The following is a 24,327-nucleotide window of genomic DNA, read 5'->3' on the forward strand; positions in this document are numbered from 1 at the left end:
CGGTAGATATTTAAATTGTTTCTCCTTTAAAGTATTTCCCCTAGAGCTTAATGAACTTTTCCTTTCAATGTTTCTCGATATATGTTGTAAAACACTGCCATAAACAAGTGCAGCTCTTGGAGTGGCTCGGATTACAATGTGCAGGTGTACCTAATAAAATGGCCAAGTCTCCTATTCTTTTTTTGCTACCCTTTTCACCTCTTGTAACGGAAGTGACCGCTTATTGTTTGCCAGTGATTGCAAGCGGACGTGAGCCGGAAATTTACCGCTTAACACTTAACTTCCTGCACCTACTTACACGATTTACATACACACAACGAGGCTCGGATGACGAAGATGTCTTTTAGGAATGGCGAGTTTTACCGTGACGCTGAGCAAAAACACGAGCGTCGTGATTTACGCACGGGCTTCTCCGTGCGTAAATGGTTTTCCACTTGAGCTGCAAGATGAGTGTGAGTGAGTGGGTGGGTTGCATTGGGGGGGGGGGGGGGGGTTTGGAGAGTGCGACCAGAGGAGGCGGACCTTCTCCAACCCCCACAGTTTGGGCTGCAATGTGCTTCACAATGCCGACCATTTCTTCACAAGCATTGCTCGCTGCTACCGAAGGCGAGCGAACCCTCTGATTGTGCGTAAAACTCCCAAACAAATTTTAATATAAGACACCAAGAGGGACGACCATTCTCTTCATCACGCGCCTGAGGGATTAATCCTGACAATTTCCCGACCAGAACCCTTTTTGGTAAGTCATGTTTCCTTTAGTTTTTTTCTTTTCTTTTTTTCTCTTATTTTATACGTAAATATATTATTCTTATTCTTATTATGTTTCATTGTGTTTGTACTGCCCATGCGTGCGCCGCACTGGATTGATCCGGTTGAAGGCACTTGCAGATGAATTAAAAACTCAGAGAAGATAGGACATTTTTAAAGAGGCGGACGGTTTGAGGACCATCTATCGGCACATAAAGTGAGAGACGTGGTTTTGATTTGTCTTTATAGAGGGGTCTTAATCAATAATAATAATATTCAATAATAATAAAAACAGCGTGTTTGTAGACCCTCTTCCGTGAGCGCCAAGTCCACATGTCACGACCATGTGGCTCACTGACAGATTGTGCTCCATCTTTTGTTTCATATGGTTACAGAAATATAAAGTCAGATGCTCATGTAATTAGCTTTCGTTTATTTCAGTCTGTTTGGCAGGCGGCATCAAAATCCTGTTCAAGAAATAGCAGCAACAAGTCAACAAATCAGCAACAAAACAGATCTTCTGGTTAACGTTATTCAAATATTAATCTAATTTAGCCTGCTAATTATAGATTAGTGGTTGGCACGTGCCTCACAGTGTGAGGTTCTGGGTTCGAATCTCTTCAGACTTTCTGTATTAACTTTGCCTGTTCTCCCTCTGGCTTCCTTCAACGTTAATAAATATAAGATATATAAGATATCATATATCATTATATAACATTATGCTGCCATTGAAATTTTCATGTCGACTTGGGGGTGAGTGCTATGGATGCCGCCATTTATCCCCACTCCCCGCCCCTTTTGTGCACCACTGCAAGATAATGAAATCCAATCCAAGATCTGTATCAAAAATTCAGCAGCTTCTGTGTCTCGAAGCAATTTAGGCATAATGGAGTTCTCTGCTTGGCCGCATTTATGTGGATGTGAAGTTGATTCTGTCTCTTTGAGTTTGCTGTCTGAAGAAGCCCAACATGAAATCAGATTTGAGCTGCACGTGCTCGCTATGGTGAATTTTCTGCAAGTGTTACGTATAAGAAGAGTATGGAGGCGTAAGCACACATGGTGACCCCCCCCCTCCCCCCACACACACACATTTTAAAACACCTGTTAAGATGTCACCTACTCAGGGTTTTTTTTTCAGGTGTCCCTGATAAATATCCAATGAGTGTAAATGGTCAACACTGGATTTTTGAAGAATCAAAAAAGAGAACTTCAGCTATTTTTGAGTATCAACCAGATTAATTGAATTTTAAAATCTGGAAAAATAGCCTTTTTAAATAAAATTAAAAAAAGATTTTTGGGGGTCATTTTTTGCCTTTTTAAAAATTATTATTATTTTTTTTTGTTGACACATAAGCACATTACAGCATACTGGAAGAAAAACAAATTGGACCATTTTTGATTTTTTTTCTGTGTGTTGTAAAAGTAAACAAATAGCCTACTAAAGGACAAATGTTCGACCTGTATTTCATATCATACACATCGGTTATAGGAATTTTATTCTGCCAAATATCACACATGGCGTCGTCCTCTCCCCAAAAAAATCCATATCGGTTGGACCCCATTTTGAGTCAAGTGGGTGCATCGTTTTTGACTTTGGCCTCCAATCTAAACAGCGACAACACGCTGTATGGATTTTTCCTGCTGGGTTCGTCACAGTGGGCAGATAAGCCCGGCCGCGGTCAGCGACCTCCGCATGTGTGCGCCAGTTCAAGCAGCCGTTGCTCAGGTGTTTTCTCCATGCGGGAGGCAGCCAGCTGTGCTGTACAGTATGGATAGTACAGATCATCAGTGGGTGCGATGAAAATGCAATTTCACGTAACTGGTCTGAAAATGATTATTCATTTACGATTAGTGTTTCTCTGTTCACCTGTTTATGCAAGTGACAGGCAGAACAATTAAATGCTCTTCCGTTATATGGCAGAAAGTACACTAAACCTGTGTACCTGATGACGGTGGACCCACGTTCACTAAACTCTTTGGGGAAGAGGCTACTGAAAATGGACTTTGTATATTACAATATTTGCTTATTCTATTTTGTTTTTAATGTGGAACAAGGACAAAGTGGAAATGTACAATTTGGTATTTTGTCACTTTAGTGTATATTTGTTTGTCTTACTGATTGTAGTTAAGGATTTGACGACATTTCATTGATCGGTTATGGGGGGATAATCAAAAAATTGTATTTGATTAAAGGCATGGTAGAATCTGTTTTGGAAATTATAAAGACATACTTTCCTTTTTTAATGTGAAATATAGTAATAATTAATTTAATTAATGAACATTTTAAAAGTTTCAAAATTTGACAATAAAATGAACTGCCAAACTGCCTGGCTTGGCGCTGGTGCATATCTCGTAACACCAAACCCCCTTTTGGCTCTCACAGTCTTTTCTCATGCAGGTGAGGCAAGGTGACCTTGGCAACATATTTGTAAGCACATACCATTCCTCGGGTCAAAAGTTTCCAAGATTTCCACACAAAAAAAAACAATACTGTGTTTGCAATGTACAAATGGAAATTTCATCAGGCACCTTTCTTGTTACAGTATACGGAAAATATAACTTGGAATAACTTTTTTTGAAAGCAGTTTTGCTTATCAATGACCTCATTTGAGGAGCAACGTAGTCATTTTGAGGAGCATTTGTAGCAAACTCCTCCCCCATTTGTAAACGCAGTTCCAACTGACTTTGATATACCATAAAAGCATATGCTAGCTATAGCATCCGTTAGCCAAAGGCTGAGCTGTTGACAGAGTAGCTAGCAACAAGAGCACCAGTAACATTTCCCGACGCTTAGCCAATATTGTGTCGGAATACAAATACATGTGCTTAATAAGAAATTAACAACATCATGATGACAGTAAATACAGTAAACCACTAAAACGAACTCAAGTGTAGTAGAAGCTTGAAATGTTCGTCAACTGCTGGTTACCGAATGCTTTCTTAGAAAAATGCCAACCGGCAGCTGAACACTTGTGATTAATGTCTGCAAAGAAGACTTGAGATATGAGTGTTTTGAGTTACGAGTGTTGTCACGGAACAAAATTAATCCACCATTGCAATCTACAATGGCAGGTGTATCTAATGAAGCGGCTCTTGAGTTTCTAGCTATTGTGCTGTCCTAAAATGAACTGCTGGCCGCGGAGCAGCAACGTGTGTGCATCAAGTGGTGGCCGCCTTGACAGGAGCGCATGTGTTGTGCTCCTGTGGACTCAGAAGGCTGACGCTGCCAAGGCGCTCTGGGTTGAATCTCGTGCCTGTTCCTGCTCCGCCGCGGCCACATGCGCCTCCTCCCCTCTAAACACTTGTCCAACTGACACAACGGAAAATGTTGAGCAATCTTGAACAGCTCCCGTTTCTATATGCATTTGCTTGCGCGTTTTAAAATCACCTGTTCAAACGTTTCAAAAATTCACAAGCAAGATGTTCACGTTTCAAATAACACCGAGTTCAAATTCAAATTGTATTTTTAAAATTGTGTTCCTTTAACCCATACTTCTTCCAGCATGACAGAATTCCTTAAAACCAAATGAAAATCATAACATTTCTGTGTTCTGGCGGCTCAGGGTCGGTCTACAAACTCTAAAATGTAATAATATAATATCAGTTAGAAATGTGTTAACTAAAATAATTAGTATTTATTGTTGACGTCACAGTAAAAAAAAAAAAAGACAATTACAGTATGCATGTTACACTTGAAGTAGAATTTTGTATACCTAAGGTGGTAGGGCTGTCTTGAGTAAATTTGCTTATTTTCTTTCCACAATGGTTTTGATATACTACAGTAATGATTAACTTCAAAAGCCTAAAGTCAAACAAGTTACGCTTATATAATAGTGTTGTTATTTATTTGGTTGTAAGCATGCCTGAAGCCAAAACCAGCTGCTGGTCGCTTCCTAATTGGCTATGTTACGTTCCATATCACAATCATGGAGCGTGACTCTGCCCAACTTGATGTTGACCGGGCGCAAAGATTTTCCATCCTGAATATTGATCCGGTTTAATATTTATGAATGTCTTCGTTTTCCGAGCAGGTTGGGGGAGGACAAATGTAAAAAAGAAAAAGAAAAAGAAAAACCACACACACACACAAGGATTATCACTCAGGATCATCTTTTAGAGACATCAGAGAACGTGGAGATCGGGCTGATTATTTTTGTCTTTGAAGCTGCTGTTTCTGGGTCAATATGGCCTTTTCCAGCTGTAACCGGTCCTTATTGAGGACTCTATCGACAGCTTATGGTTCCATTGCATGTCCCAATTAGGTTAATGTAAAAGTGATGTTAGCTTTTTTTCACACACACAATAAGAATACTTTACCATGCTGTGTTGCCAGTAATTTGAGAGCTGCTGTTTCGGGTTGTTTTATTGTTAAACTGTTGTTCCATTGTGTGAAACAAGTGCTGCCTCTGAGAATCCGCTGGCTTGTGACACACAGTAAGCAAAACACAAGCGCAAGCACCTCAAAACTCAAACAAGCCTTGACCTTTGATGACGTGATTTGTTTACCTGCCCGACCTGCGATATTCTGGGTAGAGGACACGTTTGTGTTATCCGACTTACGGTACCCGGAGACGACGACGTGAGAGGTGTTGACGTTGTGTCAACAGAGGAACTGATAGAAACCAAACAAGAGGAAATATTTTGCCTTCTAAACAAAAGTTTCCTCATAATTTTTTTGTCTTTATACGCTTGTACAATAAGATACACTGCAGAGACTGATATGCATTTTTTGAGGCCGATACCGATTTTTGGTAGAAAAAATACAGATTGCCGATTAACCTGCCAATTATTTAAAAATACATATTTAATGAATACAATTAATTTAATGCATCCATGGTGTACACACTTAAAGTGATTACAGAAGAACGTTGCGATTGTATTCTATTAAAATAACTTATTTTTCACACATTGGTAAGAATCTGTGCCTTTGCATAGTGTTTATCTTACCTGTGGTTATGTGTTCCCACAGCATTTGTGTGTGAATATTTGTTATTTGAAGGAAAAACACTCCGAAGTCGATGCTAACTTCCTGTTAGCATTTGAATGGGATCCTCCCTTTGCTTTTAGCATTAGCGCTAGGCTAGCAATGTTTTTAAAACGAAGAATGCTTTGTATTTAAATATACATTGGATGTCATTCTTAGTGTTGTGTGTTTAGTTTTCCAGTAAACTCCAACTGGGTGTAATTAAACAGCTGAAAGGACGCTTAGGGACAACAGAATAACCAGAATAACATACGCTACACACTTGGTAGTTGCTAATGCTACACAAACAAAATGGTGCGTTCAAGGTACATTTACAGCGTCAGAAACTTCGGTTTTATTAGATGATAACGTTAAGGGGAAAATAATGGATGTTTGAAGGGCAATAATAGGTTGATTATAACCGGCGGCCAATTAATCGGTCGTGTCCTACTGCAGAAACAAATAATAAAACCAATACCAACTGTTTGACACAGTTCTTAGTGTGATGCGGTAGCAATTATGGTGTTAGGCCAACAATGTGTGTTTATTTGCAGTAAAGAAAAACACCAATATTCCCTATTTTGTGAAGTTGACATTACTTTTTAGTGTTGAACATGCCTGTCTTAAAATGAAATTAAACACGCCAAGCCAACAATTGTACATGCTAGCATGCTAACAGAACGCCTCATTAGCATTAACATGCTCGTGCTAACACATCATGAGAGGTTTCTTGGCTGGTTCACCTGGTACAGCTACAGCATATAGCAGTAATTCCCAAATGTGTTGGGAATCATGAGCAGGTGCGTAAGAATTTCTTGACATGTATTGATAGCCAGAACAATGAAATGTTCTTCTACTAGATGACAGAACAATTCACCAGTGTATCCACCTGTTGCCATTCACACAACAAAATATAGTGCACTCTTCATATTCAGGGTTCAGCTTTAGCAAATTAGCACATTTATTTTGGAAAACCTCTCTGTGCTCTGGCCAAAATATTGTAAAAATAAATAAAAGTTTTATAAGATATATTCTTTCCATCTTGATATGAACTCAGATGGCTGGATTCAGAGTGCAGAATGCTAACTATTACACGCGCTACTGTAGCAACCTTGACTCGAATCTGGTCATGTTACCGAGTTACAAGATGTATTTTTGTAGCATAAGAATATATCTTATAGTAATTATTTAGCGGCATCTAGGAAGTATATTGAAGTGAGTTGAGGAGTTTCATTTAGACATTAGTGCTTTACCACCATCTTGTGGCAATTAAACACTTACAAACCTTTTTGAAGGGGGCTATTGATCACCGACTTTCAGTTCATATTTACGTATTGTATCATTATTAAGTCATGTTTAACGTGTTCCTTCTCCATTAGAGACACTGAATTCTGCTGACAGCAAACGATTCCAAAAAGCATCCGCGACACCTTTCACGATGGAGCAAGCCCACTCGGAGATGAACATCTTATCAAACGGGAAAAGCCACACCCTCGGCGACGACGTGGACGTGTCGATGAAGACGTCGCTCGAGGATGATCAGTGAGTGTTTCCTGTACTCCGCAAGCATGTCCCAGGGCAGTCCTGTGTGTATTTGCACCTTGAATTTGTCATTGCTAATGAGCTTCGTAGCTGGTCGGGCGAGTGTCGACTAAATGCCTGTTTGCTTTTTGTTTTTATTATTGCATGTTTATTTTATTGCCTCAATGGGTGGATCCTTGCACAGAAATGGCACTCAAACAGTCAGGTATGACAGGTTTCAAATCAATTCCAACTTAATTTGCTATTATTGACTTTAATGAATCATATATTTGAACTATATTAACAATGGAAAAAAAGTGTTTAACGTTCACTTGAACTAAGTGCCATACATGTTTGATATTAGGTTTGATGACCCCGATGGAGGGCTGGAGAATGAGGAATTTTTGCCCAGTGCAGATGGAAAGAAACCAGTCCGATTCACAGATGTAAGAAAACACAAGTCACCACTACTAGTTTCTTTATTTGTTATTGTTATGTATTTGTTTTGTGTTTGTTGTATCAGTTTGAAGGCAAAACCTCCTTTGGTATGTCCGTCTTCAACCTGGGTAATGCCATTATGGGAAGTGGAATTCTGGGACTGGCTTATGCCATGGCCAACACGGGCATACTCCTCTTCTTGTGAGTAGTACCAATTGATACTGAGTTCTTTTTTTTTTTTTAAAGCCTGGGAAACCTAAGATTACAGTTGCAGTACAACAGGAGCTTTGCTATTCAATAGCGTTTAAAGCGGATAGAGTCCCACACAATGATGGAAATGCCATTTCTCATAATAAACAAGCGAGTGAACCCACTGTTCGACATTCCTATTTGGTCAGAGGGTGCACCCACATCCATCCCCTTTCCCAAGCCCTGGGGTCCACTCTGGGTGGGTGAGATGGAATCCCTGACAAAGCTCCAGCATTTAAATATTTCGTGATAATGTGCTTTCTCAATGGACAATTGTTTTTGCTACGCGCATATTACCTACTGTACACTTTTTTTTATCTTTTCGTTTACACCTGCATCATCTAATGGAGGTTCAATACAAGAAATGAACACAACAAATACTCTCAGGGAATATAGAACTTAGTTTTATCCCATCGGCTTGTCTCAGGTGAGGCGTGGAATCTAAGTTTGAGGCCAAACATTGAGGTAGTAATGATTCCAAACAGGTTGATTATTATACACCCAAACAGAGGTTAGGAAAGCTTGCAGCAGTGTCAAGGTATTTAGTTTCAGTGCATGAAGGTAGCTGATCTAGCTGAGACAGACATTAAAGTCTTTATTTATCCCAATCCTGCCACTTCAAACAAACAGGCAGGCAGACTAAATGACCGGCGGCTACCAAGGCCATGTCTGACATTTGTGCTCTGCACGTAGCAAGAGGACATAAATGAGCAAATCCAGATCCCACATTAGGGCTGCAGGTTGGACTATTTTGGGCTGTGGCCTTTCTGGAGTCTGTAAGGGAGTATATTGTATATATAGGTGGGTTTATTATGGGACATGATCTCTTTTGATATGCCAGCTATCATACCCAAATGTGGCTCTCTGGTTTAGTGAGCCTCTATTTGGAGTAATTCCTTCCTGAGCCTCCAGGTGACTTGGTAAAAGTTTCTGGTATTTAAAAAAAGAATCACGATACATAAAGTATGAACAGTAGGCTGCGGATTGTGGTTTCTATTACCACACCAATGAGCACAAGATGGAGTAGGCTAAGTAGCTTCTCAGTGTTGCCAACTTACCTAGGCTACAATTTCCGACTCCCCGAGCGATTAGTTAAAAAAAGACAAACACTTTTTGTGGTGTTATTGGAGACTTCTAGAGATTTTGGGACTTCATCCAGAACAGGAGCTCCCACCAGACTGCAAAAATAGACAATTTAATAGCTAACCACCAACCCAATAATAAATCAGGTCCCTAATATAACAAAAAAATGGTCAACCATAAGGCAAATGCACAAAATGTTAAACTCTTTGATTACAAGCGACGAAAATATGGCAGTGGCATCTAGCAAGCTAGCGGCTAGCATTAGAAGCTAACGCAGCAGTCTACCGCTTTACTCAAACAAACAAATGGACTCAAATGCATGACAACAGTCACAGATGATCCACATTTGTTATTCAACAAAAGATGGTCAATACTAACTGAGAATCGTAGTAAGATACAATGCAAGAAGCAAGTCGAAACATTCCAAAACTGGTAACACTTTTCTAACAGGACATGGAAAAACTACTAACGCTAGACAAAAGTAGTTGGTCACCGTCCATAGAATGTGAATGTGCCTTCCAACCAGTGCACAAATAATTTGACCAGACAAGGACAGATTATAAAACTGAATTGAATCATGTTGCAGGTTTCTTCTGACCGCCGTGGCTGCCCTGTCATCTTATTCCATTCACCTGCTGCTCAAATCCTCCGGCATTGTGGGTAAGAAACTGTTAGCCTGTTGTAAAGAAACTGTCTACATCATCCAATATTCAAATGTTCATCCCTCTTACCTGTGGAGAGCAGTTTATAGGATGTTTATATAAACATTTTGTGGTTTCAGGAATTCGTGCTTATGAACAGCTGGGCTTAAGAGCCTTTGGCATTCCTGGAAAAATGGCGGCCGGCATTGCAATCACTCTACAGAACATTGGAGGTGAGTGAGTGAATCATGTCAGACTAGGAGTAGCTTTAGACTTACTGTGAATTTATCAACTCATGAACATATTATATATCAATGATGTTTTCACTTGCATCTTTTGAGCACTTTAAAACCGAGGACTTTTTCACTCATTCAGTGCCATTGACGGCTATAGACGTCAAAAATCCCTTTTCACTGGGCTGGCAGCAATTGAGTTAAATGGCATGATCTGAATTTTGTTGCTCCTAAAATATTGATGTATGTCATATTTTCCGAAAAAGAAAAGAAAAAGACATTCTGAAAAAATAAGTTCAATATTGGGTACCTGAATTCAGTTTTTTGTGTTATCAGAAATGAAAACAACATGGGCCATTATTTTAGGAAAGTAATAACAAATCGGCCATAAATATTTCTCATTCTTAGCTTCCCTTAAATTCCTCTTGATGTTTCAAACACCCTTGGAATGATGCAGTAGCATCATTGACCCTCATGTCTACCGTGACGGGTTTCACATTAACAGTGTGCCAGTTATTACCGTGAGGCCAACTCATGCTTCTATATTTCCACTCTGTTGCAGCCATGTCCAGCTACCTGTACATTGTGAAATCCGAGTTACCGCTGGTCATCCAAGCGTTCTTGAAGGCTGACCCCAGCGCAGAGTGAGTAACGGCATTAATAGCACCACACTCGTGACTTCACAAGGGCTTAGCAGCTGGCATTGGAGGGGTGTGATGAGAATGGACGCTTGTAATTGAACGAGCAATTGGGGGGCTTGTCTGGATAGCTGTCAGCTGATTTAGTGTGGACGCAACGTCAACCTTCAGTCAGGGTAATGACGCACAGGATTTCTACCGCCTCATATTGTATAAAAACAAACAGAAGCCCCCCCCCCCCCCTTAAAATCAATATTGACAATAATATGTTCTATGCAGCACCACTTGTCTAAATACGGTATTATGGTAAATATTGCGTTTGTGAAATATGAGTTAAGCAGTCAAATCCAGCAGTTTTGTTCAGGATCAGAAGGCGGCCATTTTGACACTTTCTGTTGAGTGCAAATGACATCACAGTTGCTCAGGTCTCAAGTAACAACCAATCACAGCTCAGCTTCAGAAAACAGGTGAGCTGTAATTGGTCAATGTCTGAGCCCTGAGCAACTGTGATTTCATCTTCAGTCGACAGCAAGCGGCAAAATGGCCGCCCCCTAAGATGGATAAAAACGGCTGGGATTTGCTGCATAAGTCATAATAATATTGTTAATTAATCAGAATGTCATGTTTAGACTAGTGAGGTCACATATAACATATTATTGTCAAGAAATATTTAAGGTTGACTTCCCCTTTAAAGCGTCAGTACCACAGAATGAGAAATGTGGACGTAATGGACAGTCAAAAGTGTTGGGACACCTGGCAGTTACAATTACAGGAAGCAAAATATGATTACTGACTTATGTTAACTTATTCATAACCAAGTATTACTGTTATTCTAAATGTTATTCATTTGAAGTTTTACATTTTGTGAGGCGGTACCCCCAAATAATAGACCGATTGCTTCTTTTTCCGCTTGTTTATCAGATTAGAGGCACAAGATGGTGGCAGTGACAGTTTTTTTTTTTTAATTGTGAACTCCCCCTCGAGTTGATTTTTTCATCAGTGGAGGAATAGAATATACAGTGTTCCCCTTCTAGATAGCATTGCACCTACAGTGGCCCCACTTCATTTTTTTAATGCATTTTAACAGTATACTTAGTGATGCCCTCATGTGGGAAAGGAGAGCCACAGTCTCATATGCATTTTTCGGGTGTTTATTGAACTTGGAAAGGATAGTGAAACATATAAACACATTGAGCACACCCACAGTGGGGAGCTGCTGTTGGCCACAGCTCACGCCTAGACATTCACGACTTTCAGACATCACACCCCACTCCACTGATCGCCGCCTCTTAAAGGCACATTCATACAGTATTTCCTATACATTTTAAGCTTTCAATTGTTTCCACTGTAGGGTTTGCTATAAAATACATAGTCGCGTTGAATGACTTTTCAGCCGATACAAACAAACAAGTGACAGCAGCAGATGGTGTGACACGAGGTCTTCATTCCGAGTGTGAGGGCGGGTCTCCTCGGCGCCGGCCCCCTATCGAAGTTTCATGTCCGCCCGGCGTGCCTCCCGCCGCTCCAATCCATGCCATCAACTAGTCAGCGTGGAATGAGAGGCAGGGAGTCGTGTTTTTTATTTACAGCCCACGCTTCTTAAAATAGATGGGGGGGGATGACTTGCGGCTGACGAACCAAATGTCGCCTCCCACTTAAGAAGTAATTAAAATACTATGATATAAATGTATATATAGCGGTACAAGATGCGAACATGCTATAAGAGGTCAAACTGAAGTGGATTTTTTATGTGATTGGCCACACAAGGAGAAATTGAACTTGAAACTCGCACTTGACTCTTCTGGCCCTGAAGCAAACAAAGGGTCACATTTTAGCTGGTTACGTAAATGTACGTTTAAAAAGTGAAATGTCATAAATAACACTTAACAGGGTTCTTGTTCAATAGAAGAGCTACTTTGACAAAATACAAAAAGATAGGCACGCATGCATTAGCTTGTTTTCAATTTAAGAAGACAGGTGGACGTTACATTCATGTCCCCATCTAAATACTGGTAAAAATACAAAAACAAAAAAACAACTGCTATCTCAATTGTTTCATTGACAAGTGCTTTGTAATTAAATTTTCTGATTATTCAAACGAGGCATAATGACTGAACTGGAAATAGAAATATCCTCCAAGGACTATTTTTTATTTTTTTTACCTTTTGTTAAGCTACTCAAATGAACTACAATGGAAGCCAAATTTTTCTAACAAGAAATTAATTATCAGGATCCAACTGTTCTCATCTCATCTCATCATCTCATGTTTTTAAACCTTGATTAACCCTATTTAGTTACTTTAGCAATTTAGCTAGTGATGGGCAAGTACTGATACCGTCTATCGATATCGGGCCGATACCAGGCCTTGTTTCAAGGTATCAGTACTCATGTTGGTCACTCATTTTAGGATCAGGAACAAAAGGCACACATGTCTGACAGATGCCCATTAAGAATTTATTTATTTGTTTGTTTGTTTAAATTCATTTTGTTGTGTGTTTTGAACAAATGGAAAAAAATAATAGAAGATTGACATAAATTTAAATGAAAACATAATTGAATGCAATTTTAAGGGAAATTGCTATATTGGGATGGGATATATAGGTCTTTCTGTAAAATGACCTGTCATTGGGTGTTTTTTGGTGGAAATTTAATGTATCAAAAGTACTAGTGATATTGGTACTTGGTTTCGGAATCGGTGACTACTCAGTAGTTGAGAACATATGCTGGTGTCAGTCTGGAAAAACAAGTCATGTAGAACATCCCTAAGTTTAACATCAAAAGAAGCAAGGCGCTATTAATAAATGCACTTTAGGAAAGTATTTTTACTCTTATCCAAAACCTATTTAAAAAAAAACAGTTAATGAGAGGCAACAATTTTAAGGAAGCAATTAAAATAAAGAACATGTATAACCTGATGACTGTGTCTGTGAGGTTGCTAAAGATGACATAACTTGCCATTGTTGAACTTACAAGCCACACGCACACAAAGAAACACACTCCAGGAGCGCCGTCCTGCTACGCGGACGCCAACGATGGATGTTTGCACTTTACCATCATTGCCCCCTCGAAATGATATACATTTTCCTTGGCAGGCCAGGTGAGGAATCATTTTCCCACCGCACCATTAAGCACATCGTTGGCCGCTTGACTGGAAGACCGATGACAAGCCGCGCACTGTTGACTGTAAACTGTTGTGGAGGCCTGTCAAAACATTGAAAAAATACTGGAGGTCCATCCAATGAAAGTGTAGGTCAGCCATCACAGACAAAAATCATCCGAGGTTTAAAAGTCAAACACCTCTGAAGTGGTACAATTTGGAGTTCAGCAAAAATAAAAACTAGAGATGTTCAATACCACTTTTTTTCAGACTGATACCAGCGAGTACTCTAATAATAATAATAATAATAATAATAATAATAATTTTTATCAAACAGAAAAATTGAAAATTGACAGCAATTTTCCAGGAAAAATGCTATATTAAGATATATAATAATTATAATATATAATAATAATTATTATTATTATTATACCTAATATCATCTATCTATATAAAAATGCTACATTAAGATATATAATAATAATAGTAATAATAATAATAATTATTATTATTATATCTCAATATAGCATTTTTCCTGAAAATTGCACGAAATTGCTGTCAATTTATTCTTCTGATGATTAATTTCTAGTTCCTGATTGTAAAATGGCCACAGTGTCATCTGCCGTCGTGAGCACTGCTAAATTGAAATAAGGCCTGGCATCGGTGTTTGCCCATCCCTAATAAAAAAACTTTATGGTAGTGTAAGTTATAATAACACAATGTTCACATGTACATTATTTCCTGTGGTTGAAATTAGAACTTGGAACTTGAAATTAGAACTTGGAAGTCAACCAGGAATTGGAAATATACTGTACATACTGTATACCCTGCAGCTGTTATGTTTCATGAATGTCATCAATGGACATCTTGTTGGGTGGGGGGGGGGGGGTTGGCGTACATGCGGCGTTCACATTTAGCAGATGATGAGTCAGCAACAGATGATTGAAAGCGAGGCAATGCCATTATTGGATATGCAATTCCAGTCGTGCATGTTTTGTTTTCTACGTGGCTTGCAGACGTCACATCGGTGCGTTGGGTTGAGCTCGCCCTTCCTTCTGTGCAGCTGCGTGCGCTCTCATAGTAAATCCTCAGTCATGTGGGATTCTATTTCAGTGGGAGTGCATAAGCAAACACTGCACAACTTTAGCTCGAAGTGTACATTGTACATTAAAGAATATTAAAGTCTAAATAATGAATTCTCTTTTTTTTTTCCTGTCCTTAACAGTCTTTGGTACTTGAATGGCAACTATCTGGTCATCATGGTCTCCGCCAGTGTCATCCTGCCCCTGGCCCTGATGAAGCAGCTGGGTGAGAGGACACTCGATGCTGTTTGACTCCAGAGTTCAAATCTGCTTTCACATGCTTACAAAGTCAAGAGTATTGAATTCATAGATTGTTATGCATCACTAGTTTTGCCCTTTTTCATAACGATTTTGCAAATACAGTACAGTACTGTATGCTTGAAGTTGTTGAGTCCTCCTTCATGTTGTGGGTCAAAACTGACACCGCATTTCCAAAACATGCATGTTAGGTTTGTTGAAGACTCTAAATTGTCTGTAAATGAGAATATAAATTAGAATAAATTGTGATTTGCTCTGTGATTGGTAAAGTCAGAAATAGGTGGATGCTTTGGCTGGTTCGTTTGGTCTTAAAAAAAAAAGCCAACATATTGATGGTCAGTAGCTTTAAAGTCAAGTGATTAGTGAGTTTTGGTCCAACTAAACGGTTATGAAAACAACAACTAGCAAATTAGAAATAATGTCAACTATGACCACATCCAGGCCTGGGCCATCGGGAGGGGTGGGACAATTCCTGGTGGGCTTCCACAGGGTTCTAGTTATTTCGGTAAGACACATCCGTCAGCAGGTTTCAAAATAAGAGCACTAACAGGAAGTGCCTTGTTTGTACGTTTGCTTATAGGTCCCTTTTTGTTGTCTGTATTTATTTTTGTAGAGAATGTAGAGTTAAGAGCCTCCGTTACAAGTCCTTCCTTTCTATCTTCTTTCAGGTTACCTTGGCTACACCAGCGGATTTTCTCTCAGCTGCATGGTGTTCTTCCTCACTGCGGTATGTTGGCCAATTAGAAAGGTCTACTTCTCTATCAAATTTTGGGCTCTGCTTTTGTAGACAGACGCATATGCGCTCAGCGTAAAAACTTCATTTTCGTGCCGGGCAAAGTCTAGTTTACCGTTTTTGGGAATTTGGCAGACCAAAGGCGTTTTCTTTAACGATAATAATTGACAATTTGGTGACAGAAAGTAGACTTAGACTTTAGACCAGCTAAAAACAGGTCTAAGTTGTGGCGCGGGTGGTGTAACGTGATTTGGGTGGATTTAAATCAATTCATTGAATGCATTTTTAATCAACATTTTTATTATATTTATTAAAACACTCCCCTGGGCCCTGGCACAGCTATGTGGGTGTGGGGTGGGGGCCGTCACACACGGACACGACCGATGCCCTCCCATCATGTCTCCCTTACAGGTCATCTACAAGAAGTTCCAAATTCCGTGCCCCTTCGAGGAGTTCAACTCGCTCAACAACACCGCGGCCCACCTCAGCCTGAACGTGTCGAGCCACGCTGGCGATCACCCAGTGGCGCACGACGAGGACGACGCCCTTTGCGGGCCGCGCATGTTCACCATCAACTCACAGGTGAGCCCGCATACATGATATCTTCGACAATTTTACTTTGTGGGAACAGTTTAGGGAACGCTCGTTGTGGAAGAACTTTTTATCAAGCATCTTTGAAATGAACAATTCATATTATTATGACTCATTGTTTACATCCTTTAGGTGTAACGTATCGTGTGCTTTTCCACAGACAGCCTACACCATCCCCATCTTGGCTTTTGCCTTCGTTTGCCACCCCGAGGTCCTCCCCATTTACACTGAGCTCCGCGAGTGAGTTGCTTCTCTCTAAAATGCAAGTTTTAATCACATTTGACTTCAAAATATACCACGTGCACAATTTTTTTTTGCGTGTGTGCAGCCCGACTAAAAAGAAGATGCAGAAGGTGTCTAACATCTCCATCTTTGTTATGTACTCAATGTACTTTCTGGCAGCTCTCTTTGGCTACTTGACCTTCTACGGTGAGTGCTATCCATACATTGGTTCATAACAGGACATATACGGTATGCAGTGCGCCTTATAGAATATGACAACAATATAAGGATAAAAAACTTACTCAGTATTTAGGAGGGTAATAATTGCAAAACATGCTAATGTTATATTATAAAAGCTGCAAAAAGAGGGAACATATTTTACATCAACTGGCCACATCATTAGGTACACCTGCACAACCAAGTCAAGTATGAGCTGTCAAAATAAATGTCATGAAAAGCTTACTAAAACATCTATCATTTTCTAATTTGGTGTCAGTTGTGTGCTGACTCCATTTAAAGTGGAAGTCAACCGTAAACATTTATTGACAATAATATGTTATATGTGACCTCACTAGTCTAAACGTGACATTATGATTAATATTATTTTTTGGGGAATATGAGTTCTGAAGCAAACCCCAGCCGTTTGTATCCAGCTCAAGGGGCGGCCATTTTGTCACAGTTGCTCAGGTCTCAGGTAACAACCAATCAGAGCTCAGCTTCAGAAAACAGGTGCGCTCTTATTGGTTTTTGCCTAAGCCCTTAGCAACATTGATGTCATCTTCAGTCAACAGCAAGTGGCAAAATGGCCGCCTCTTGAGATGGATTTTGCTGCTTAACTCATATTCCACTCACGCAATATTAGCCAGAATACCATATTTAGACTAGTGGGGCTGCATAGAACATATTATTGTAAAAAAATAAATAATAATAATCTCCTTTAACATGGGGTTGAATTTGATTTGTTAATTCTGAACACAGCCACATCCCAGTTATGAGGGTGTGAACACTTATGTAATCTCAACTGTGTATTTTAATGTCTCCTCTCTAAAAACATTTTTTTTTTTTTTATTAAATAAAAATAATCAGTTTATACTTAGGTCACAATATTGGTAGGCAATGATTTATCTTGGTCTCTTTGTTTTTTTAAAACAGAAACATGGCATTTGACCAGGGGTGTGTAGACTTTTTTTTTATAAAAACTGTAAATAAGGCAACCAGAATATCAGAATCAGATTTATTGGGCAAGTATGTAAAAACACACAAGGTATTTTTCACCACCTGACCGAGGAACACGCAAAATAACAATGACCAACAGAGGGAGCCAGAACGGAAAGCCTGGCGGGTCGCTAACAGCGTCGCAAGGTTTTTAAATAGAAAAAATGAAACTCGGGAAGAAGTGAGGGGAAAAAACATGAATAACACTTTTCAGTATGACTTCAAAACTGGCTGTTATTATCTTTGTAAAAAAGGCTTTTGTTGTATCTTATCAGTTTTGGGTCGCTGGCTTGCTTGTTAAATAATAACATACCGTCTACGTTTCTAAATGTATTCCTGCAGGCAATGTGGAGCCAGAATTGCTTCACACTTACAGCCGCATTGATCCTTACGACACGTTGATGCTGTGTGTGCGTGTGGCCGTCCTCACCGCCGTCACACTCACTGTCCCCATTGTGCTCTTCCCCGTAAGTTTCCGCTTTCTTATGCTTGGAGACGACAACACAACACAAATTTTATTTTGCCTGCCTGTGTGTGCGTGTGTGTGTGTGTGTGTGTGTGTGTACACAGGTGCGCAGAGCCATCCAGCTGATGTTGTTCCCCACCAAAGCGTTCAGCTGGCTGCGTCACATCGCCATCGCAGTGATTCTGCTCATGCTTATCAACATGCTGGTCATTTTCGCTCCCAACATTCTGGGCATCTTCGGAATTATCGGTTTGTACATATTTTACAAAGCTATATTGTGCTACTATAAATGTAGCACTATAAATATACTATAAACGACTGCTGAATAGCAAACCAACTCATTTAATGCATTTTTTTCTACAAAAATCAACTCACTCCAAATTATAATATTATTGAGACAACGTAAGCACAAATTAGCCATGTCTGCCATCTAGTGGTGAACGGTGATATTACAACTTAAAACTACCGTTGCCCCCTGTATATACGCGGTTCGGCACCCACAGATTTGCATATTCACATTTTTTCCACAGTAATTTTAAAATATATTTGGGGTATTTTACATATTTTTGATAGATTTCCCCCCTATTTTCTGTGAAAACATTTTGGGGAGAATGTTTTGGGTTTGTAAAAAGGAAACTGGCCACTCAAAGTATAGTTGTGGCCGCCATGCGGCATCCGTGGGCCGCCAGTTGCCCATCCCTTCTCTATAGACAAGAAACCATTCACATCTATAGACAATTTATAGTCTACTCTTGTCTAGAGATTAACTAATTTGCTCCCAAAAATGTATTAAACCTTTAAAAAATTTAATTGAATTTGTAACCAGTGTACCAAGGACGTATTTATACGTTGTTGTTTTGTGTGTGTGGGCGTGTGTGTGTGTGTGTGTGTGTTTTTATGCTAGAGCATACAGAAGGCTTTGATGCAGCCTCTGACCTGAAGAGGTCGCTTAAAACAATTGTAGTTATTACAAAAAAACGCCCAGCAGGTGGCAGCAGAGTATAAGAGATCAACCAGGGCCATGTTGCAACAAGCTCTTTTCTCCAGTGTTTTCAGCAGGTTTGTGAATAATGGTGACATTTAGCTATATTCTAATGCTAATTGCTGCGAAACGGAAACAGATACAAAAATATTTTTTTTTCCTGATGAAAGAAGAGATTCTAATCTTTCTTTCATGTTTTTATAGCAATAGAACAGAATATTCTGTGGGCTTTGCAAAATCTGTCAAAATCCAGTAAAACAGCCGGGAGCGAAGGGGGTTGCTTCAGTGAAAATGGCTGGGAGTGAATGAGTTAAAGAAGTTTCAACAGTTCTGCCTTTATACAGATGCTCATTTTTGATGGACTTCGAATACTGTGCCCTTATTTAGCCAGGATTATAAACAGTGTTCAGTTTGATGCACTACAGTTCTCCAACACCACAAACTACAAGCACCAAAATAATTGCATCATCAAAAAAACAGTAAATACCTCTCTGAAAGCGTCAATAAAAGTTAAAGTTAAATGCATTTAAGTTACGCAGAAAAAAGGATTATGACTTACTCATTGTGTCTGTATTTATGGTCTGTGTTTACACATAATGTTTGACGTGCCGCTACCTGTTCAGTACCCCCACCTAAAAATCTAAAAAAAAACGTGACCACTATATGTTGACATAGAAAAGCGAGAAAGAAAAAAAAATGTACGGGCAAAGAGAGTAAATATTACTGTGCAGCTTATTCCACGGAATTGAGGTCACGCTTCTTTGACTGGAGGTGAAAGTTGAAAGTGTTTCCGACGACATGCCGCCAAGGACGTTTTCAAAGCGGCCGATAGCTTGACAAACATGCGAGGGGTACAAACGTAAAGCGGAATCACCTGTAACGCACATTTGCACCTACGAGTCGTCAGTAGGGATCGTGTAGGAAACACTCGTGTTGTGTGAACTGTGAAGTGAGCTGAAGAGCACAGCTGATGTCCTCGCAACACATTTAGAGCACTTAAATCAAAAAAGCGTCAAGCCAAATAGAGCATAGTATTAGGGGTGTGTACACTTATCCAACCATTCATCTATGTTTGTGTATATTTATTTGTGCAACATTTTTCAATTTCATGGTACTGATGATGTAAATTGCAACTTTTTGTGAAAAAGTATGAAAATAGTCAACATCAAGGTTGCAAAATTCCAAAAGATTTGGAAAATTTCTATGGGGGGGGAAAAAAATCCATGATTTGATGATATGTTATTTTGCATGACTACTCATGACAAAAACATTTACTATTTTGTTTTTATGTATCATTCACTGTATGTATTAATTATTTATTGCTATGTGTTTGTATAAGTGCAGTTTACAAAATGTCGTTTTCATTAGTTTCAATAGGGTAGTTTCATTACATTTTAACTCATTCACTCCCAGACATTTTCACTGAAGCAATCCCCTTCGCTCCCGGCTGTTTTACTGGATTTTGACTGATTTTGCAAGGCCAACAGAATAGTGTGTACTATTGCTAAAAAAAACCCACATGGAACCTACCAAAAGAAAGATTAGAGTATCTTCTTTCATCAGGAAAAAACTATGTTTCTATCTGTTTCCGTTTTGCAGCAATTAGCATTAGAATATAGCAAAGTTTCTTCATTATTCACAAATGCGTTTAGAACTGTGGGTAAATCAGCTTGTTTGCAACATGGCCCTGGTTGATCTCTTATACTCTGCTGCCACCGTTTTTGTAATTACTACCAATGCTTCACCTGTTCTCTGCAGTTCAAAGGCTGCATCAAAGCCTTCTGTATGCTCTAGCATAAAAAAATAAAAAAATAAATAAAATAAAAACGTATAAATACGTCTTTGGGAAACTCAAACATTTACAATGTGTTTATACGTTTTGGGGAGCAAATGAGTTCAAGTAAGTGAGCTTGTCAGTACTGTACAGTAGTTAAATTATAATTTATTTGCATGTGAAGGGTGCCAAACTGCATATTTCCAAAATGCCCAAGCTAAACTTCCCAAAGGTTTCCAGGCGGGTTTTTTTTTTCTATTGGAAATATTGCACCTCTTTGCAACACCGTAATAAATAAAACTGTGCATTTAACAGCTGTGTTTACTGTGCTTCATGGTTCCAGGTGCCACGTCTGCTCCTTGCCTTATTTTCATCTTCCCTGCTGTCTTCTACATCCGTATCGTTCCCAATGAAAGTGAACCCATGAGCTCTGTTCCCAAAATCTTGGTGAGACCATTAAGTCCCGTTCCATTTCAATCACGCGATGCGTCGATGCTAATTGTAACTCTTCATTGTAGGCCGCCTGCTTTGCCGCCTTGGGCGTCTCCTTCATGATAATGAGTCTAAGCTTCATAATAATCGACTGGACGTCGGGGAACAGCCATGGTGGCGGGGGCCACTAGAACCTGCGCGAGCGTGTTCAGGATGAGGATCAAGAACTCGTACATTTAAAGTGCCAAGCAACATATTACATTTGTATTGAGAGAGCTTGAATAATAGACGCATACACTCACTGGCCACCTGATTAGGTACACCTGATAATGCTTAGGCATCGCTAATTTGACGACGATAATGGAAAACTGCACCGCATCACACTTTTTGTTTTTATATTTTTTCCTACTAAAATTGACCAAAATAGTAAATAACACGTCCTAGTGGATGCAAACACTTGTAAATGATTACTTTTGTAGCTTTATTATATTTTTTAAAAGCAAATTCATTGCTGCATATCTTAATTCGATTGTGGCCAGTGAGTGTACAAGAGCAAAACAATGCTCTTTAATTTCACAAATGAACGAATGCAACGATGACTTTTGAGCTAATCCAGCCACGTTGCCCACAAACAACGGCAGCTGGTACTGTAAAAACAAACATCCGATGCATTTGCAAGGCTGATATGCTATTTTCACGTGCAGAAGTGTGGAGGAAAGGCATTCAAACAGGAGTGTGTATTTATATAACTGCTGTGTGTGATTTTTTAAATTCAAAAGGACAATGTTTAACTGCTAGTAGAGTTAATTGCGCAGATACATTATTGTATAATTTTGTTTTTGATTAATCTTACAGTACAGTTTATGTCAAACTGAGACTATATTTTCAAATGTTTAATAACTGTGCATCACTCTTTTGCTATGACTGAACGCAACTACCTGTTACCTCATACAGTATATACAAAATGATATATATATATATATATATATATATTTTGTATTTCCACACACTAAAATCGACTCATCAACTAGTTCAACACTTAATAGTCGATTTTTTAAATGTTTTATTTAAAAGCAACCAGACAAACGTTAGACATTGTTGTCGGCTTTTTTTTTATATATATATTTTTAAAGAGCTCAGTATTGTTCATTCGGTAATGTCATCATCATTGCTCTTTTTTTTTTCTTTTTTTTTTGTATGTGGGTGAGAATGTGTATGTGCGTGCGTGCGTGCGTGCGTGCGTGCGTGCGTGCGTGCGTGCGTGCGTGCGTGCGTGCGTGAAGAAAAAAAAGACATTGTCGTTGCACGATCCTGGTTCAACACGTTTCAAAATGTAAAAACTATTTTTTTAAATGGCTAATACGAATACGGTGATACGAATTACGAACGTTTGAGTTTTTTTCTTCTTCCTTTGGTCACTTTCTTGAGTCATTTACAGCTAAAAGACGAATTCAACTACTATCTAAAAAAATATATTGATGACGGTATGAGTTACGTTGTTCTTAACTGTGACTCTAACATAGTCACACGTAAGTCCAGTTTATTACCACTAAAAGAAAGATGTTGGTCTCTAAGAAGCGCAAAATAACAAAAAAAAAAAAACATTTTCAAAAGAAAAGATAAGCGAATGACAAAAGTGTCCCATTAAGTGGGAATGTGAATTTCCGTTGATGCCGTGGTTTCAGATATATTTTAAGATCATAATAATCATAAAACTGTAAATGCAATGAAACTTCCCTAAAAGGCAGCGCAGCATGAAAATCAACCCACTGGTGGGTTTAATAGAAAAATAATGAGCTCTTGTGAAGATCATTCTGTTGCTGCTGTTGCTTATCAAATGAAGTGGAATCTTTTGCAAAATATTGTTTGATTTTTTTTTTGTATTTCTACTCACCTGATGTTGACGATCACCTGTTCATTACACACAGCAGTGCGCTAGCGACATGCAGAATTTTGTATGTACTCTTTGTGCGGATTGAAGAGTTTTCAAAAAAGATATACTATATTCTATATATTCTCAATTGTAAAAGCATACAACAAATTCATTCAGAGCTATTTTTTTAAAGAGCTATTTTTCCCCCAAGATGTGCAGCTTGTACCCAAAAAGGATTTTATATTCTAACAGATGCCACAGTTTATTTATGTATAAATTGACATTTGGATTCACGCTATTGAGATTTTTTCACAGATGAATTGTGAAATTATTGTCCGTCCCTTGCAATGTATTTGCAGTGTTTGAGCTCCGTCCCGTGTTGCGCAAGAGAGTTCTTTATTTGAAGGGATAACGCCAAAATGACAACTAACTACCTGCTGTCTGGAAGAAAGAGAAGAGAAAAAAAAGCCTTTAACTTTTGAACACACTAATGCTGCAAGGTCAGTGAAAAGAAAATGTCAAACATGCAATTCTTGTTCCTAAAGATTGTTCTTGGAAATGACACGTAAAGTTTATGAATGGCTTTTGGGGAATGAGACTTGGCTTTATATTGATGATGTGTATAAATGTAAACATTTTATATTTGTGAGGCATACTGCATTTGCCGTAGTAAAGTGTACATAGCAGATTTTAGTTTGACATTAAAATAATGGTTAATGGTTTTTTTTCCCATCACGACTTGTGTCATCTTTTCAGTCTTGTACTCTGAAGTGTTTATTATTATTATTATTATTGCATATTTTTATTATTCCTGGATTATGATGACTAAAAAACCTCTGAACCCCCAAAAATCCGTACTGCAACTTGAATCTGACTGATTGTCAAACATTAAATGGTTAAAAACGACATTTATGAAAAAGCTGCCCAGAGTTAGCCTATAAAACTAAATCTAACAAATGTTGTCAGTACTTGCTTTTTCAAGTAACTTAATTACTTCACTGACGACTTGATTTTAAATGTAACTAAGTTAGATTCCAAGTTATTTTAATACATTGTAGTTACATTCAGCGGATAGTGACAATCCTGCTT

At 38.8% G+C, this 24,327-nt stretch overlaps 1 protein-coding gene across 1 annotated transcript; it reads left to right on the forward strand.

The window, feature by feature from the left end:
* The first annotated feature begins 527 nt into the window (after positions 1-527).
* Positions 528-23,973, forward strand: LOC147167366 (sodium-coupled neutral amino acid transporter 3-like). The gene is made up of 17 exons (XM_086087177.1): positions 528-739; positions 7,090-7,252; positions 7,437-7,457; positions 7,596-7,677; positions 7,755-7,870; positions 9,588-9,661; positions 9,783-9,875; positions 10,438-10,519; positions 14,836-14,918; positions 15,619-15,677; positions 16,095-16,265; positions 16,435-16,514; positions 16,603-16,703; positions 18,054-18,178; positions 18,282-18,426; positions 21,277-21,380; positions 21,452-23,973. Exons 2-17 carry the CDS (start codon positions 7,149-7,151, stop codon positions 21,554-21,556), a joined length of 1,545 nt encoding a protein of 514 aa, XP_085943303.1. The 5' UTR covers positions 528-739; positions 7,090-7,148; the 3' UTR covers positions 21,557-23,973.
* The last annotated feature ends 354 nt before the right edge of the window (positions 23,974-24,327 follow it).

The sequence above is a fragment of the Leptonotus elevatus genome, chromosome 10 (genome assembly GCF_054856555.1).
Source record: "Leptonotus elevatus isolate MCC_2025b chromosome 10, RoL_Lele_1.0, whole genome shotgun sequence".
Lineage (NCBI taxonomy): Eukaryota > Metazoa > Chordata > Actinopteri > Syngnathiformes > Syngnathidae > Leptonotus > Leptonotus elevatus.